General features: G+C 36.1%; 1 protein-coding gene across 1 annotated transcript; it reads left to right on the top strand.

The window, feature by feature from the left end:
* The first annotated feature begins 5,822 nt into the window (after positions 1-5,822).
* Positions 5,823-20,387, top strand: LOC108861199 (protein SPIRRIG-like). The gene is made up of 19 exons (XM_018635027.2): positions 5,823-6,328; positions 6,715-6,784; positions 6,944-7,029; positions 7,293-7,428; positions 7,509-7,565; positions 7,705-7,875; positions 8,018-8,209; positions 8,339-8,404; positions 8,695-8,809; positions 8,978-10,143; positions 10,340-11,030; positions 11,146-11,248; positions 11,350-12,458; positions 12,555-14,205; positions 14,476-17,478; positions 17,689-17,997; positions 18,159-18,465; positions 18,560-18,706; positions 18,813-20,387. The coding sequence occupies exons 1-19, from the start codon at positions 6,150-6,152 to the stop codon at positions 20,025-20,027; spliced, it is 10,773 nt and encodes a 3,590-aa protein (XP_018490529.1). The 5' UTR covers positions 5,823-6,149; the 3' UTR covers positions 20,028-20,387.
* The last annotated feature ends 90 nt before the right edge of the window (positions 20,388-20,477 follow it).

Here is a 20,477-nt window from a genome sequence, read left to right as displayed (position 1 = left end):
TATAGACTATAGAGCGTGTAAAATTATGGAAATATATTTCTATAAGCTCATGATTTTTTTAAGCTGAAAATATAATTATTATTTTTTGGGGGATATTAATTAGTTGTGTTAATAAATAGAGGTATATTCTCTCATTAGTTGATTTTTTTTAAAAAGAAATTTCTTTAAAATATTCCTGAAACTTATTAATTTTTGAGGGATATTTTAATATATTTCATTTTGTTTATTAGTATTTTTGAAAATTTTTCATTAAATTTTAATTATAAACTTGAAAAATATAAGTTAATATATTTGTGTCATCTATATTAAAATTTTAATAAAAATTATAAGGAGTACATCTACATAGAGTTTTTACTATACAACTCTAGTGATCACATAAATATACGTTAATATATCTATATTATTGATATATAACATAACTATGTGTATTAGTAATAAACTTTTCTATAATGTTTGATTACAAACTTGATAACATTTTGCTGGTACATTTAAATATAAATGTGTTAAGTGTTCGTAATGACATTGTCATTTAACAAAAAGTAGATGCCACTTAAGTATAAACATGTGATGCAACTTAAATATGTGATTCATAATTAGTATTTGTTGGTTTCTTAAGTGGTGATAAACTGATATATCTTAATTGAACTAATTGAGTAGTTTTAGGAAACTTTGTTATTTAGTTAGCCGGAAAAAAAAAAAGAAAAAAAAAGGAAACTTTGTTATTTAGTTTAAATAATTAATCAATACAATTTTATATTAAATAAGATAATGACATGACTGTAAATGCTTGTAAAAGAGAAGAAGATTTTCTTAAAAAGTCTTCTGTTTTAATAATGTAGATGATAAAAAATAATTAACAGTAATATTAAAATTACATAACTAAAACAAAATTAACAAAAACATACAACATAAACACAATATAGAATATGATTGATTGGTTATTTTCTAATTCAATAATAATTTATAAAAAAAATAATTTCAGTTTAAAATAATAAGTGAACTTAATTTAAAATTATATCAAATAAAATATGTTATTAATAATATACAAAAATTTAAAAATGAATATATTAACAATTAAAAAATGAGGGAAACTATTTGATAAAATCACACACATTTTAAATTTGCGTAACTTTGAAGAATAAATGCGCAAACCACTGTATATGGTCTAAATAAATAAATTGGACTTATATGGGTATAAATTATGAGAGATTGCTTAAACAAGACTTAGGTAACTAATGACTTTGGTTTCATATTTCTTTTTTGCTTTAATATAGTAAACTACAAAATACCTAATATAAAAGGGGATTTACCAAAAATCTCAAAACTTGATTTTGAATACAAAAGGTATACCTCAAATTCGATCAAATGCAAAAATAATCCAAAAGACTAATGAAATTATAGCAACCCCCTTATGACCAAACAAACCTTTTATTGAGTTTACAATTATAATCCTCCGCCTGAAAAAGCTTATAAGAAAGCTTCCGTTTAGTAGATTTTTAAAATAATTTCATATTTTTAAAACTATTTTGATGGAGAAAAATTGAAATCATGTATTAATTAACATTTCTAAATAGTGTAAATTTAGTTTTACTAAAATTTAATTATTTTTAACATAGATAAATGAATGTAGATTGAGTCATTATAGTCTTTAGTTTAGGATTTGGTAACATATGTTATAGTGTTTAGTATTTTTAGGGTTAGATTTTGAAATTTTATCTTTAAAAAAAAAATAACCTATATGTGTTTAGTAATTATCAAATAACTTGATTTAAATACTTTCTAAATTACACATTTATAGTGTATAATTTATTGTTTGTATTTTGCATATAGCTATTACTATATTTTTTATAAAACATGCTTATTTGTTTTTGATGAAATTATTTTGTATTTCAATTTTTTTTTAAAATAATATTTATTTATTAATAATATTTTATGTTATTAGTTTAGGGGAAAATCCAAAATTTAAAATCATCATTCAAGATTTTTAGAAAACTAAAAATTACAGAAAAAATCAAAATCCCAAATAAAAACCAAAAGAATAGATAAAACTACGTAAACAATAATCGATAATAAAAATAATAGATAAAAAAAAACCAAAATAATATATAATAAACAATCATCACAAAAATGTATGTTCTAATGGTTTTAATGCTTTATCCAACTATAAGGCTTTTTATAACTTTTGCAACTATTATATATCTATATATTATTTGAGAAGTGAATTTACCTACTTGTTATCTTCTCCATGATTTTATGATAAATTATTAGTTTAAAAAATATTATCAAGTGAATTTGCTTACTTCCATCTTCTCCATAATTTAGGATACTTCATTAGTTTAATTAATATTATTATTTTACATAATTTGTTTACTTTTAAATTTTCAATGATTTTAAGATAAGTCATTATTTTAATTAATTATTATTTAAATTATTATTTTAATATACATATTTATCATGATATTTAAGCCATTTAATTACTAAATAAATATTAACTATCTATACCATGGACGGATCTACGTTAGTGGAGAAGGGGTCAACTGCCCCAAATCATTTGAGATATTTATTAATTTTGTAGCTAAATAACCAAATATTTGCTGTTCAGTTGTGTTTGCTCCCATTAATTTTTTTTCTATCTCCCATCAATGGTGGTTCGAGTTAATTCGTAGTATTTTAGATTTTTTCTAAAATCGTTATTTTAAATTAACATCAACTACTGATTTACTCCCGTTACTTTTTACTTTCCGCCACTTACACATGTATATGTATGATAGAATATTTATTAAGTATTGCATCAGTTCTTTCTTTCCAATTATTTTCAACAATTATCACTAGATTCATTTCAATATTTACTTGATCCATTTGTACTTATATCTATTATCTATGCGGAATATTAACTATAATATTTTTCCATCTTCCATTTAAAATATTAGCTTATTAACTTTTTATATATTTATATTTTTAACATTTTGTTTAGAGTATTATGGTTAGCCTATTTATTTCTCCAATGTATACATGTAGTAGCTTATTTTAGCTTCAAAAATTAAATATACTTGAGAAAAATTAAAAATAGATGTATCACATAAATTTAAATAAGTTTGTGTGTGTTTAAAAAAAATATAATTTATATGCCTAAATTCTATTTTAAAACATATTTTTAAAAATATTTTTAAAATATAGTTTATTACATATTAAATATTATTATAATTAATTATTTTTAGTTGTTTTAATGTCCCCATTAAAAAATATTTCTAGATTCACCAATGATCTATACTATTATTTGAAAATTGAATTTAGTGTCATCATCTTCTCTGTGATTTTAGGATAAACCATTAGTTTAGTTAATATTATTAAGTGAATTTGTTTACTTGTTACGTTCTCCACGATTTTACGATAAATCAATTAGTTTAACAATATCAACCCGATAATATCATAATTATGTTTATCTTACATTTAGTTATGTTTTTAGTGATTAATATTATATTATGAATGATTTTGATCATTATCATTATGTTGTGAGTCCTAAATTTCTTATTATACGCCTTAAAATCTCATCTTGTAACAATTTTGATGATTGAGGAAAGAAAATCCTAAGAATGGAATGTAAGCGTTTAAAAACAATTCCGTCCATATTAAATATGTGAGTCTTTCTAACTTTTGTCGAAGTTAAAGAGTCCAACATTTTACTTGTGTATAGTTACATGAAAACATAAATATTGTGCATCAACAAATTTTTCATGGGTTTAAGAAGCCTTGCAACAAATCAGGTTATTTATCTGCCTCACTGAATTTTTTGTTAGTATTAACTTTGGTTTGAAATTTCACTATAGTAAGACTCAGTTAATTGGATCTTAGATTCAGTATTTTCTGAAAGTGATTTTCTTAGTAGTAGAGATCAGGATTCAGAGGTATGCCAACCTGAATACTCCACTTTTTAATATATTTTAAAAATATATATATAACTTTTTTGGTAAAAGTATATATAGAATTTATTTGCTAGAAGCATAAAATATATTTTAAAATAAAATTTAAAATCATAATAATCTGTATTATTATCCAAAAATATATTTCAATTGTAAATTTTTTTAAAAAATTAAGAAACAAAAATACATAATTAAATATTAATTAAATAGAGATTGAATGTTGCATAATCGAAAAGGAAATATTCAGTGATTTTAAAATTTTATTTATAATATTTATTTATTATCAACAAATATAGTATATAAAATATTTAAAAAATATTTATAACATGTGAAAGTTTCCAAAAATATTTTTTTAACGTCTGGATCGATTATTATCGATTAATTATGTTATTACAACGATGAGAATATTACAAAGAAGATTATACAACCGACAATTCTACCACCATGTGAGAATACACGCCTGACTACACCACTCTGAGCCGTCCTATGAGATCTATGTTCGATGGTACGTCATGCACTAAGCTGAAGATCTCTTGTAATATGTTTCTCCATAATCTTCATAATTTGGTATTTTCTGGGGTTTGAACCCCAGACTTCTGGGTATAGAAGTAATTGAACCCTTAGTCAAACCACTGGACCAAGGGGGCTTCCACATTTCCAAAAATGTTAATGCAAGAAAAGAGATACTTTGTTTGGTTTAAACTTTTTGAAAACATAAATAATAACTTATCGATGATACTTATATAAATTGGATAAATGAATTACAAATACTATTTGTTGAATATAATTAGTAGCAAAAGGTATATTTACATTTATTGACCAGGTTTTACCTTTTACTTATACAAATATATACTTCTCTTTTCGCCCAATTAATATTATCTTTATTCGATGACGATTTACCAATATAGGTGACATCAACATTTTATTTTAAAATACCTAAAGCCACAATCTGCTCAGTGACATATATAAGCTATATTTTTAAGAAAACAAAATGGTCCTACGTTTCATTTATTTATAAAATAATATAATAGCCCATAATACACGTTATATAGAGAAAATTAATCATTGAAAAATAGAACTCGACTTAAAAAATTATATCGAAAATTTCCAAACTGGATAATTGTCTATTCAAATCATTGTTCTACACGACCAAACAACGATTATGTAATTGTTTTTTTTACTAAAAAAATAAAGAAATAACAATGATTATGTAATTGTTATGGAATTAACATCTATCTAGTATTATAATTCTGCAAACACATGACATACACCTTTTTCATAGAGGAAAAAAAGTTTTGGTTACAAGTTTTTTTTTGTAGTATTAGGTAGGAGATAGAACTAGTTGCACCAAAAATAAAGAATAATGAGCTAAGAATCAGTTTAAGAATCCATGAACAGTAATATACATTGTGTGTTTTAGTAAAATATAAAGTTATTTGATTGAAACTAGACACAAATATGTCAAGGTGTGTCATTACTAAACATGCCTACTTGACAATTTGAATACGCATACAACTATGAGAACAAGAAGTCAACCTTTGCTACTTTCACGTATTAGATCTCAAAGTGTGCTTATACGTTCTTAGACCTTGACTTGGCTCATTGTCTGCGCCATCTCTACATAAAATTCGTAGTCGTTGGGTTGCAATTCAAGTCTCAATAGGGTCAAAATAGAAATATAAATTACAGCGGGGACATAATAGTAGAAAACAAAAGCAAGAGGGCTAGCTAATAAAGTAACAAAACTGAAAATTACAACGAGACAGGAACAAGGCGGGGGAGAGACGCCGTCAACAAATTAAAAAAAAAAAACAGCACAAGAACAAAAAATAAAAAAAAACACGACGAAAGCAGGAAGAAATTGAACAACAAATCATTAATTTAATTAAAACAAAAAAAAAATCCTTTTTTTTTCCTCTGCTAAGCTTCTTTTCTTCCTGTTTTGTCAAAATAAGTTTGCTCTCATTAACGTGGAAAAGGGAAAGAGATTAATCAAAGTGATTTGGATCTTAGATCTTTCTGCTTGCCACGAAACCCTAATTTTAAACAACACATTGTACTTTAGCTCAATCTGATCTTAAAGAGTCTCTTGAATTTAAATTCCTTTGGCGTCACTTAAGGATAAGCGATGAGAGTTTTGAGTTGATTTATTAGTTTAAGTTTCTGATCGACGACTCGACTCGACTCGGATCTTGGGAGTTCGGGTCTGCTCTCGTCGTCGGATGAACCATGAAATGGTCAACATTGCTTAAGGACATCAAGGAGAAGGTCGGTTTAGCTCAATCCTCTTCTGACTCCGCAACAGCCGATGCGTTTCCCGTTGACCTAACTGCTCCCTCCTCCTCCTCTCCATCTACTACTTACGCCGGCGAGTCTTCTCGCTATGACTTCAACTCTTCTCCTTCAAGGTATCCTCTCTACTCTTCTGGATTCCCGCTTGATCTAGTTTAGATTTGCTTTATCAAGTGATCAACATCATCAACTAAGTGGATACTCTCTTTTTAGATTGCTTTATTTGCAAACACTTGTGGTGCTAGATTTTGTGGTATAAGATTTTGATAAATAAGAGTCAGAGGCTGCTTGCTACTTACTTGTATAAATCTTTTTTCTTTGACATGTTTAGTAGAAATAGTTAAATCAGTTTTTTTTTTTTTTCTTTGTGATGGCCACATCTACATACAAGCTATCAGTTGTAATACTGTTGAATTGGAGGACTCTGTAATTCTATTGACTGATGATTGCTGTAAAACAATTGGTAATCCTCTTTTTTTTTTTTTTACTTCTTTGAAAGCAGAGAACACCATGAGTTGGAACTGGACTTCAAGAGGTCGTGGGAAGAGTTCCGTTCATCAAGCTCCGAAAAGGTTCTTACTTTGATCATTTTTGCTATATTTGTTCTTTTTTTTGACAGAATGTCCTACCTGTAATCTTGGATCAGTTTCTCTTTTTGCATTTTCTATATATGGTCTCTGCCTACAAAAGACTAGCAAATAATTAGTGCTAATCGTTCATATGTCACACAGGAGAAGGAAGCCGCCTTGAATCTCACCGTGGATACGTTTTGTAGATTAGTGAAGCGGAATGCTAATATTGATCAATTAGTTACAATGTAAGCTGTTCCAAACTATTTCTCCCATTCTGGTTGGATATACGTTGAAGTGGAGTTTGTTGTTTCGAGAGAAAAAAATTGCACTTGCACCAAACTAAAGTGTCTCCGAGTCTTCACATCTGAATTATTAGGGTGAAAAAATACGTTTCTCAACCTGCATGTTATTCCCCTGTCCAGCGGGTCCTCTTCTGTACTTCATATTCTATGACCGTAGCTCAGATATGGTAATATCACCTATATTGAGAAATTTATTTTGATTGCAGGTTAGTAGAAACACATATATTCTCTTTTGTCATCGGGAGAGCATTTGTGACAGATATTGAAAAGTTGAAGATCGGCAGCAAGACAAGGTCATTGGATGTAGAGAGAATATTAAGGTTCTTTTCAGATGTCACCAAGGTTTGCCTTTTTCTAAATATCGTGCATCTTGACATGCCAACCTCTCTGCTCTGTTTTTAATACATGATTTCTTCCTGCAGGAGGGATTTAGTCCTGGTGCAAACCTTTTGACTGCTGTTGAAGTACTTGTATCTGGGGTAGTTTTTTTTTACCTTTTCTAGTATACCCATTCCATAAAAGCTTACAAAGCTCAATTTATCTTACTATGCTGGATCTTTTATGCCTTTTTAGATATTATGTGTTACCTACTAAACGCCTTATATGTGTTCTTTTCAGCCAATCGACAAACAATCTCTACTGGATTCTGGGATATTCTGCTGTCTAATACACGTTTTCGGTGCGCTTCTAGCATATGATGAACTAAGGAAAAGTAAAACAACTGATTTGGAAGAGAAATCAGCGGACAAAGATGCTGGATATAAAGTACCTCAAACTAGACGACTTGAGGTTCTGTTTCCATAATTTTGTTCCAAATTTTAATTCGACTAAAACAAATACTTTGTTTTGAGCTGGATATTGACAACTAAAGTTTAAACTGCACCTATTATTCATCAGTTCAATAAATACTTTGTGCTCCTCATTTTTGTAGGTGGAGGGTAGTGTTGTACACATTATGAAAGCATTAGCAAGCAATCCTTCTGCCGCTCAGAGTTTGATTGAAGATGACTCTCTTGAATCGCTTTTCAATATGGTTGCCAGTGGCTCCGTAACGGCCTTCTCTCAGTATAAAGAAGGTCTAGTCCCTCTCCATAGCATTCAGCTTCACAGACATGCAATGCAGGTATTTTTGTGCATCTATTTTAGATTATTGTGTTGTGAACCGATAAAGTTCCGTGAACGGCTTTTTTAGCTTGATGGTTGAAACTTGATGCTTATAGTTTCATTTAACACCCTTTCGTGTCTCTTCCAGATCCTTGGACTTCTTCTAGTCAATGACAATGGGAGCACATCAAGATATATACGCAAGCACCATCTGGTATGACTGTGAATTATGCAGACTGCCTAAGTGTTGTTTATTGATTCGTCTGCATACTTAATAAGCTTTCAACGTGGGTATAGGTTAATTCTTTCTTGCTGATTGAATTTAGGATAAAGGCAAATTATATTTAAATGTTGTATGCGTATATTTTAGTTTCTTCAGAAGCTTAGTATTACGAAGTGATAAGTCCAATAAGCTATTCGAAAAGGTTTTCATTCTCTACTGTGAATTGCTTATAGTAGTCTTCCAAAGTTACAAACTAAATAACTTCCTGAGTTCTCCTGCAGGTAAAGGTTCTTTTGATGGCTGTCAAAGATTTTGATCCAGATTGTGGTGACTCAGCTTACACAATGGGCATTGTGGACTTGTTACTTGAGTGCGTGGAATTGTCATACAGACCTGGTAAATATGGTCTACACCAATATAAGGGCTCTAAATATATTTCTAAATATGTTCTCCATATGGAAAATGCAACGAGAGAGTAGAACATTCAGTTGTCACATTAATATATTTGGACATGTAAGCTGTTCTAACTATGGCTACTAATCGTTTTCAGTTTTGACTTTGTAGCGGCTGGTGGTGTTAGGCTCAGGGAGGACATACGTAATGCACACGGTTACCACTTTCTTGTTCAGTTTGCCCTGGTTCTATCTTCCTCGCCAAAAAATCAGACTTTTGGGTCCAGTAGTACATCTATCGATCAATATAGTGGTTCAGATGTTTCTGAAGTGTTTCCCGATGGAGGAAATACAAACAGTAGGGAAAATGCTGATTCTTCGTCACAAAAATTTTCTCCATCATTGTCGAGGTTGCTTGATGTCCTTGTCACCCTGGCTCAGACTGGTCCAGCTGAGCCATCTGTAGGTAAGGCCTCACGTTCATCCCAAACGAAGCCAACTGGGCATAGCAGAAGGCCAACTCCATCTGTTGATAGTATATATGATGAAACATGGGAATATGGAAATAGTATAGTTAAAGACCTGGAAGCTGTCCAAATGCTGCAAGATATCTTCCTGAAGGCAGAGAATAAGGATCTTCAGGAAGAAGTATTGAACAGAATGTTCAAGATATTCTCGAGCCACGTGGAAAACTATAGATTGTGTCAGGAACTAAGGACCGTTCCATTACTTGTCCTCAACATGGCTGGTTTTCCTTCCTCGCTGCAAGACATAATTCTCAAAATTCTTGAATATGCTGTCACAGTTGTGAATTGTGTTCCAGAGCAAGAATTGTTGTCACTTTGTTGCTTATTGCAACAGCCAATCACATCTCAGTTGAAGCAGACCATACTTTCTTTCTTTGTGAAGCTCATATCGTTTGATCAACAATATAAGAAAGTCCTACGTGAAGTTGGTGTTTTGGAAGTCTTACAGGATGATTTGAAGCAGCACAAGCTTCTTATGGGTCCAGATCAGTATAGTGGAGTCTCCAAAAATTCAGATCGGAAGCCTAGCTCAGGTAGCTTTAAAAAGCACTTAGATACTAAAGATGCCATCATTTCATCACCAAAGTTGATGGAATCTGGGTCAGCAAAGTTACCAGTCTTTGAAGTTGACAACACTATTACTGTTGGTTGGGATTGTCTGATCTCTTTGTTGAAGAAAGCTGAGGCTAATCAGGCATCTTTTCGTGCGGCTAATGGTGTGACGATTATTCTTCCTTTCTTAGTATCGGATGCCCATCGAACTGGTGTCTTAAGAGTCTTATCTTGTCTAATAACGGAGGACACTAAACAGGTAAACTAAACTCCGAACAAGACTTAGCTTTGTTTTACGTACACAGATTTGTTCCCCTCCTTTTCTTGGATCAGTTACACCACAGTAAAGTAAACTATATTGCAAAGTTGATGAATTAGATTAAACTGATGCCACTATTGTATATTTTGCATTATTGTCAAAATCCTTACTTCTCTTTAATTGTCTCTCTAACCAGGTCCATCATGAAGAATTAGGAGCTGTTGTTGATTTGTTGAAGAGTGGAATGGTCACTAGTATTTCTGGCCATCAATACAAGCTTCATGATGATGCCAAATGTGATACAATGGGTGCTCTGTGGCGAATTGTTGGTGTCAATGGTTCTGCCCAAAGAGTCTTTGGCGAAGCCACTGGTTTCTCTCTTTTATTGACGACCCTTCATACTTTCCAGGGGAACAAAGAAAACATGGATGAGTCTGATTTGATGGTTTACATCAAATTGTTTAAATACCTATTTCGCCTTATGACAGCTGCAGTCTCTGAAAATGCTGTTAATAGGATGAAACTGCACGCTGTTATAACGTCTCAGACATTTTATGAGCTCTTGGTAGAGTCTGGATTACTGTGTGTTGAGTTGGAAAGGCAGGTTGTACAGCTGTTGTTAGAACTTGCACTTGAAGTGGTAGTTCCACCATTTTTGACATCAGAATCTACTGCTACAACAGATAGTGAAACGACTACCTTTATTGTAACAACCCCATCAGGCCAATTCAATCCTGATAAGGAGAGAATCTACAATGCAGGTGCCGTCAGAGTTCTTATCCGTTCATTGTTGCTCTTTAGTCCGAAAATGCAGCTAGAATTTTTAAATCTTCTGGAATGTCTTGCGCGTGCCAGTCCTTTCAATCAGGAAAACCTCACATCAGTTGGTAAGAACCACGCCTCTTGGGGTATTCTTCAATCAATTTTCAGATCCCTATCGTTGTTGTTTTTCCCTCTTATTCTCTCACCTCTTTCTCTCTTTCATGAATTGTAATTGAACAGGCTGCGTGGAACTTCTGTTGGAGATAATTTACCCCTTTCTTCTGGGTTCATCTCCATTTCTTTCTTATGCTTTGAAGATTGTGAAAATTCTTGGAGCATACAGGTACGAGTTACTGCATATTTAGTATATTCAGAATGCATTTCGAAGGTTGCTACATTTGTTCTTTCAGTCTGTATTCTTAGTACGTAGTTTTCGTTGTGTAGATTGTCCCCGTCTGAGCTCCGAATGCTGTTTAGATATGTTTTGCAAATGAGGATTATGAATTCAGGTCATGCAATAGTTGGTATGATGGAAAAGCTAATTATCATGGAAGACACAGCCTTGGAACATCTATCCCTGGCTCCTTTTGTAGAGATGGACATGAGCAAAACTGGGCATGCTTCTATTCAGGTGTCTCTGGGAGAAAGATCTTGGCCTCCTGCTGCTGGTTATTCATTTGTTTGTTGGTTTCAGTTTCGTAATTTTTTAAAAACTCAAGAAAAAGAACCAGAAGCATCCAAATTTGGCACTTCATCAAAGACGCGCATCTCGACTGCACAGCAACAGAACATTTTTCGGATGTTTTCTGTTAGTGCTGTAAGCAATGAAAGTCCATTCTATGCAGAACTTTACTTCCAGGAGGATGGTACTTTGACCCTTGCCACTAGCAATTCAAGTTCTTTGTCGTTTTCTGGATTAGAGATTGAAGAGGGCAGGTGGCATCACCTTGCTGTTGTTCATAGTAAACCGAATGCGCTTGCTGGACTCTTCCAGGCTAGTGTTGCAAATGTCTATCTTGATGGGAAACTAAGGCATACGGGTAAATTGGGGTACTCTCCGTCACCTGTTGGAAAATCTCTGCAAGTAGTAGTTGGAACTCCAGCTACTTGTGCCAGAGTTAGTGATCTAACATGGAGAACACGCTCATGTTATCTTTTCGAGGAGGTGCTCACATCAGGTTGCATTGGTTTCATGTACATTCTTGGTAGAGGGTACAAAGGTCTTTTCCAGGATGCGGATCTCTTGCGCTTTGTGCCAAATCAGGCTTGTGGTGGGGGGAGCATGGCTATCCTGGACTCATTAGATAGTGACTTGACTTCATTGCCCAATGGGCAAAAGGTTGATGGAAGCAATAGACAAGGCGACACTAACGCAGATGGTAGTGGAATTGTCTGGGATCTTGAGAGGTTGGGGAATCTTTCCTTTCAGTTACCTGGCAAGAAACTTATTTTTGCATTTGATGGGACATGCTCTGAATTCATCCGTGCGTCTGGAAGTTTTTCCCTCCTTAATCTGGTTGACCCATTGTCCGCTGCTGCTTCTCCAATTGGAGGTATATGGGGACCATTAATACTCTAGTTCCTTATTGTACATTCTTATCCGATCTAGTTACGTTATTTAACTGATTCTGCTTTTTCAAATGGTTTAGGAATACCACGTTTTGGACGTCTGGTGGGAAATGTATGTATCTGCAGACAGAATGTGATTGGCGATACTATCCGCCCCGTGGGAGGAATGGCTGTTGTACTCGCGCTTGTTGAGGCTGCCGAATCTAGAGATATGCTACATATGGCTCTTTCATTACTTGCTTGTGCGCTTCATCAAAACCCTCAGAATGTCAAAGATATGCAAACCATCAGAGGATATCATTTACTAGCATTATTTTTGCGTCCCAAAATGACCCTATTTGATATGCCATCTTTGGAGATATTTTTCCAGATTGCCGCATGCGAGGCTTTGTTTTCGGAGCCAAAGAAACTGGAGAGTGGACAGAGTAATATTAATATGACACATGCGGAGGCTATATTCGAACACAGCTATGAGGATCTTGGTCTTTCAAGATTCCGCTACGAAAGTTCCTCAGTTGGGTCTCATGGGGATATGGATGACTTTTCTGTTCCCAAGGATTCTATTAGTCATCTTTCTGAGTTTGAAACCGGTATCCCTGTTGAAACATCAAACTGCATTGTCTTATCCAACGCAGATATGATTGAACATGTCCTCTTGGACTGGACCCTTTGGGTAACATCCCCTATTTCCATCCAGATTGCGTTACTTGGTTTTCTGGAAAATCTGGTTTCAATGCATTGGTACAGGAACCACAATCTTACAATTCTGCGAAGAATGAATCTGGTGGAACATTTGTTAGTGACACTTCAGAGAGGTGATGTGGAAGTTCCGGTGCTGGAAAAATTAGTTGTTTTGCTTGGATGCATCCTAGAAGATGGATTCCTGACTGCTGAGCTTGAAAATGTGGTTAGGTTTGTGATTATGACATTTAATCCACCTGAAGTGAAGTCACGAAGCTCATTCTTACGCGAGTCAATGGGAAAACATGTAATTGTGAGAAACATGCTTTTGGAAATGCTCATTGATCTCCAGGTGACAATAAAAGCAGAGGAACTTCTGGAGTTGTGGCATAAGATAGTCTCGTCAAAATTAGTAACATACTTCCTCGATGAAGCCGTGCATCCTACTAGTATGAGGTGGATCATGACCCTTCTTGGTGTTTCTCTTGCTTCTTCTCCTAACTTTTCCCTTAAATTTCGGACAAGTGGAGGTTATCAGGCGCTGATGCGGGTACTTGAGAACTTTTATGATTCCCCAGACATATATTACATACTGTTCTGCTTGATTTTTGGGAAACCTGTTCATCCAAGAATACCGGAGGTTCGGATGTTAGACTTCCATGCCCTAGTCCCGAATGATGGAAGCCATGTGGAGTTAAAATTCATAGATCTGTTGGACTCGGTGGTAGGAATGGCTAGATCTACTTATGATAGGTTGATCATGCAATCAATGCTCGCCCACCAGTCTGGAAATCTCTCTCAGGTCAGTGCCAGTCTTGTAGCAGAGCTTGTAGAGGGGGCAGAAATGACTGGGGAGCTTCAAGGAGAAGCTTTGATACACAAAACGTATGCGGCACGTTTGATGGGTGGCGAAGCATCAGCTCCTGCTGCTGCGACGTCTGTTCTCCGGTTCATGGTTGACCTTGCCAAGTTGTGCCCTCAATTCTCTGCTGCTTGCAGGCGTGCAGACTTCGTTGAAAATTGTGCTGACCTTTACTTTTCCTGTGTCAGGTTGGCATCATCAGACCTATTGATATAATTTTCACCACCTACTAAATATTGATGATTTTCTTTTGGGCTTTTTGAAAATAAATTATTTTCCTGCATCGATATAATAGTCGCTGAATATACTAGATGTGGACTGTAATTAGTTTCACGTGTCATCTCTTGCTCAATTTCAGAGGGTCTAAGATAAGACCAGGATATTTTCATGATGTTGGATAGCGTAACCTGCTAGATTTTATTTGCATAATTTGCGCCTAAAAGCTTTTTCGTCTGTAGGGCTGCCTATGCTGTGAAGATGGCGAAACAGCTCTCTGTGAAGGAAGAAGAGAAGCACACAAATGATGACGATAATGGCTCACAAGGAACTCTCTTTAGCTTGCCTCATAACCAGGATAAGTCCGCTAAAACCTCCATTAGTGCTGGAAGTTTCGCTCAAGGGCAGGTCAGTCTTAGCTCTGAAGAAATGCCTTTATCGGCAAATTATGTGGTTAGTGATAAGATGGAGAACATTCTTACACCACCACAGGACTCAAGTAAATTATTTCAAGGTGTTGAAGATGTTAAGAAACAAGAAGATAATCATGTTGACCATGCATCAACTTCAAGTCAAAAGGATTTTCAAGATCGCAAAGCGAATGCAAGTCAAGTTCAGGCAACAGATTCTCAGAGTTCTGCATCTTTCCCTATGATCGAGTCTCCCCTTTTATCTGAAAAATCAGGCCTCAAAGTCTCATTCACTCCATCACCATCTCCGGTTGTTGCAGTTGCATCCTGGCTAGGCTCTAACTATAATGAATCTAAAAGTTCTACAGTGGTTTCTCCATCTCTTGAATCGTATGTATCTGTTAATGAAGTTGATGCATCTTCAGAACGAAAGTCAGGCTCCCACGGGTCTTCTGCTGTCAATACCTTCTTCACAGTTAGCCCAAAACTTCTCCTCGAAACAGATGAAACTGGCTATGGTGGCGGGCCTTGTTCTGCCGGAGCGAGTGCCGTGTTAGATTTTATGGCAGAGGTACTTGCTGACTTAATGACTGAACAGATTAAAGCTGTACCTGTTCTGGAAAGCATACTGGAAATGGTTCCTTTCTATGTTGATCCTGAAAGTGTGCTGATTTTTCAAGGCTTGTGCCTTAGCAGAGTCATGAACTATCTTGAAAGGCGTCTCTTGCGTGATGATGAAGAGGACGAGAAGAAATTGGACAAGACCAAATGGTCTGCGAACTTGGATACATTTTGCTGGATGATAGTGGACCGTGTTTATATGGGTGCTTTTCCTCACCCTACTGGTGTTCTTAAAGCTCTTGAGTTTTTGTTGTCGATGTTGCAATTAGCTAACAAAGATGGTAGGGTTGAAGAAGTCATTCCCACAGGGAAAGGTTTGTTATCCCTTGGAAGAGCAACACGGCAGCTTGATGCTTATGTACATTCAATCCTGAAGAACACAAATAGAATGGTACTATATTGTTTCCTCCCATCGTTCTTGATAACTATTGGAGAGGAGGAACTGTTATCACAACTGGGTTTACTTGTTGAATCTAAGAAGAGGCCATCTCCGAATCCAGCTGTTGATGAATCTGGGATTGACATCTCAACAGTTCTGCAATTGTTGGTCGCAAACAGGAGAATCATATTCTGCCCAAGTAATCTTGATACTGATTTGAACTGCTGTCTGTGTGTGAATTTAATCTCCCTGATCCTCGACCAGAGGAAGAGTGTGCAAAACATGTCGCTTGATATTGTGAAATATTTGCTGGTACACCGAAGATCTGCCCTTGAGGATTTGCTCGTCACTAAACCAAACCAAGGACAAAACTTTGATGTTCTACATGGCGGTTTTGATAAGTTGTTGACTGGGAATCTACCAGAATTCTTTAAGTGGCTTGAAAGCTCGGAGAAGATTATCAACAAAGTATTGGAGCAGTGTGCTGCAATAATGTGGGTACAGTACATAGCTGGCTCGGCGAAATTTCCTGGTGTCAGGATAAAAGGGATGGACAGTCGCCGGAAGAGAGAGATGGGGAGAAAATCACGAGATATGTCGAAGTTGGACCTCAAACACTGGGATCAGTTGAATGAGCGGAGATATGCGCTAGAAGTATTGCGTGATGCCATGTCTACTGAGCTTAGAGTTGTTCGACAAAACAAATATGGTTGGATACTTCATGCTGAGAGCGAGTGGCAAACTCATCTCCAGCAGCTTGTGCATGAGCGTGGAATATTCCCAATGCGTAAATCCAATGGTTCTGAAGATCCCGAATGGCAGCTCTGTCCGATTGAAGGCCCGTACAGAATGCGCAAAAAGCTTGAACGATGTAAGCTAAAAATTGATAGCATGCATAATGTTCTTGATGGAAAGTTGGAACTTGGAGAAATTGAGCTTCCCAGAGCCAAAAATGAAGATGGGCCAGTTATTTCTGACACGGATTCTGATCCAGCTTTCCTGCTCAGTGAACTTTATGATGAGTCGTTTTTGAAAGAGTCTGATGATTTTAAAGATGTCAATTCTGCCAGAAATGGATGGAATGATGATAGAGCTAGCAGTACAAACGAAGCAAGTCTTCATTCTGCTCTTGACTTTGGTGGCAAATCAAGTACGGCGTCTGTGCCAATAACAGACAACGCCCATGCAAAATCTGAGACTGGCTCTCCAAGACATTCATCTTCTGCTAAAATAGATGAAGCCTCGGAAGAAAAATCAGAGAAGGAACTGAATGATGATGGTGAGTATTTGATCAGACCATATCTGGAGCATCTTGAAAAGATTAGGTTCAGATACAACTGCGAGAGAGTTGTTGATCTCGACAAGCATGATGGGATCTTTTTAATAGGGGAGTTCTGTCTGTATGTGATAGAAAACTTTTATATTGACGATGATGGGTGTATTTGTGAGAAGGAATGCGAAGATGAGTTATCTGTTATAGATCAAGCGTTGGGTGTGAAAAAAGATGTCTCTGGAAGCCTGGATTTCCAGTCTAAGTCTAGCACATCATGGACGACAGCAGTGAAAACGGGAGCTGTAGGAGGAAGAGCATGGGCATATGGTGGTGGTGCTTGGGGAAAAGAAAAAATGGGCACGACTGGTAACTTGCCGCATCCTTGGCGTATGTGGAAGCTTAATAATGTTCATGAAATTTTAAAACGTGATTACCAGCTGCGTCCGGTTGCCATTGAGATATTTAGTATGGATGGATGTAATGATCTTCTCGTGTTCCACAAGAAAGAGAGGGAAGAAGTTTTCAGAAATCTGGTTGCCATGAATCTTCCAAGGAACAGCATGTACGTTATCATCACTCTTTTCATCTCGTTTCCTTTTGTTCCTCCCTACTGATTTAGCATTAATGCATATGTTTCTTTTACTTTATAGCTGTTCACTTTTTTTTTAATTGTATATCTGTCAATCTATGCTCATGAGTAAGCATGGGAAGGGAATAGAATCTGTCTACATTGATCTGGGAAAGTGTTATTTATTCTTGTTTATTTTCCCAGGCTCGACACAACCATTTCAGGATCAGCAAAACAGGAAAGTAATGAGGGAAGCCGCCTTTTCAGATTAATGGCGAATTCATTCTCGAAAAGATGGCAAAATGGGGAAATCAGCAATTTTCATTACCTAATGCATCTCAATACCCTAGCAGGACGTGGATACAGTGATCTCACGCAGTATCCGGTATTTCCTTGGGTTCTCGCAGATTATGATAGTGAGAGTCTTGATTTGTCAGATCCGAAAACATTCCGCAAGCTTCATAAACCAATGGGTTGCCAGACACCCGAAGGAGAAGAAGAATTTAGGAAACGGTTTGTGCTGTGCATCTTTAACTTTCAATACTGCACGTTCCTTGTTGTGTTCTTCGTCATACATCTAACTTTTTCATGATAAGTCGTCAAGGTTTCACGATAACATAATTCGATCCAACTTTTGCTTATCCATGCATTCCTTTTTGTCTCCTTGATTTCAGATATGAGAGCTGGGATGATCCCGAGGTTCCAAAATTTCATTATGGTTCTCATTATTCAAGTGCTGGAATTGTCCTGTTTTACCTTATACGCCTCCCACCGTTCAGTTCTGAAAATCAGAAACTGCAGGGCGGTCAGTTTGATCATGCTGATAGACTCTTCAATAGTATAAAAGAAACTTGGCTAAGTGCATCTGGAAAGGGAAATACTTCAGATGTAAAAGAACTCATTCCTGAATTCTTCTACATGCCCGAGTTTCTGGAAAACAGGTTCAGCCTTGATTTGGGTGAAAAACAGTCAGGAGAGAGGGTTCGTGCCAATTCCAGTTCTTTTAATTGTGTTTGAATATACTATTTTCCTTTCATGTAATGTTGATATGGATAGTTCTTCTGCATAATTTCAGGTTGGTGAAGTCTTTCTGCCTCCGTGGGCTAGAGGTAGCGTTCGTGAGTTCATCCTCAAGCACAGAGAAGCGTTGGAGTCAGATTATGTCTCAGAGAATCTGCATCACTGGATAGATCTCATCTTTGGTTACAAACAGAGAGGAAAGGTACATTACACAATATTTTTTCTCTTGCTTCTAGCAAGTAGAATGCAAAAATAAAAGTATTGCGTCATGTTATTTAATCCTCCTTTATTGGAATGTTTATTCTCAGGCTGCAGAAGAAGCTGTAAATGTTTTCTATCACTACACATACGAGGGAAATGTTGATATTGATGCAGTTACCGACCCCGCAATGAAGGCTTCCATACTAGCGCAGATTAATCATTTTGGGCAAACTCCGAAGCAACTATTCCAGAAAGCTCATGTCAAAAGGAGAACAGACCGTAAAATCCCTCTCCACCCTCTGAAACATTCGACTCGTCTAGTTCCTCACGAGACACGTAAATGTTCATCTTCTATAACCCAGATCATTACTTTCCACGACAAGGTGCTCGTTGCCGGGGCTAACTGCTTCCTGAAACCCAGTGGCTATACCAAATACATAACATGGGGTTTCCCAGACAGGAGCTTGAGATTTATGAGCTATGATCAGGACAAACTGCTATCAACTCATGAAAATCTCCATGAAAGCAACCAGATCCAGTGTGCTGGTGTTAGTCACGATGGACGCATTGTGGTCACTGGAGCAGAAGATGGTCTTGTTTGCGTGTGGAGAGTGAGCAAGGATGGGCCCCGTGGTTCACGACGATTACGGTTAGAGAAAGCCCTATGTGCACACACAGCTACAGTCACGTGTCTACGTGTAAGCCAACCGTACATGATGATTGCAAGTGGGTCTGATGACTGCACAGTTATAATATGGGATCTCAGTTCCTTGAGTTTTGTGAGGCAGCTCCCTTACTTCCCAGTTCCCATTACAGCAATCTACATAAATGACCTTACCGGGGAGATTGTTACTGCTGCTGGAACTGTCCTTGCGGTTTGGAGCATCAATGGCGATTGCCTTGCTGTGGCTAATACATCGCAGTTACCATCTGATTCGGTATTATCTGTAACAGGATCGACATCTTCTGACTGGCTTGAAACAGCCTGGTATGTAACTGGTCATCAGAGTGGAGCAGTCAAAATATGGCGGATGATACATTGTACAGATCCGTTGAGTGCCGAGAGCAAAACAAGTAGTAGCAACAGAACAGGAGGGCTGAATTTGGGTGATCAAGTGCCAGAGTACAAGTTGATCCTACACAAGGTGTTGAAATTCCATAAACAACCGGTCACCGCTCTCCATCTCACGAGCGACCTTAAGCAGTTACTGAGCGGCGATTCAGCTGGACAGTTGCTTTCATGGACATTACCAGATGAGACGTTAAGAGCTTCAATGAAACAGGCATCATTGAAACAAGCTTCATTCAAACAGGCTTCATAGGTTTAGGATGTAAAGCAGAGAGCAGTCATTCCCCTTTGGGTTTCTTTTGCTAGAACCGGGCAAGGGGACTTGAAGACAGGACCACATAGTAGGAAGCAGACCAAAGTCTAAACAAAGGTGTTGGCTCTGTTGATTCTCTTACGTCACTGGCTTGCAGGTTAAGAAGAAGAGAGCGAGGCGAGCCGTTCTCGCGTAAGGAGTTTTCGAGTTTGGGAAGGAGAAAAGGTTTGGTTTAAGAATGTGTGTAAATAGATGGGAAGTTTACAAGCTTTACAGGGAAGTGTGTGTACTGTGTACTGTGTACAGTATTGTATTTTTGCGGCTTTTTTGTTTTTTCACTGTATTATTTTCTTTTTCATGAAAACATCGTTGCAAATAGCAGAAGCTGGGCAGCCCCAACTGTATTTTTTATCAGATTCAGTTCTTGTATTGTTTTAATAGTTTGTAACC

The sequence above is a fragment of the Raphanus sativus genome, chromosome 5, assembly GCF_000801105.2.
Source record: "Raphanus sativus cultivar WK10039 chromosome 5, ASM80110v3, whole genome shotgun sequence".
Taxonomy (NCBI): domain Eukaryota; kingdom Viridiplantae; phylum Streptophyta; class Magnoliopsida; order Brassicales; family Brassicaceae; genus Raphanus; species Raphanus sativus.
This window is presented reverse-complemented; position numbering and strand designations above follow the sequence as displayed.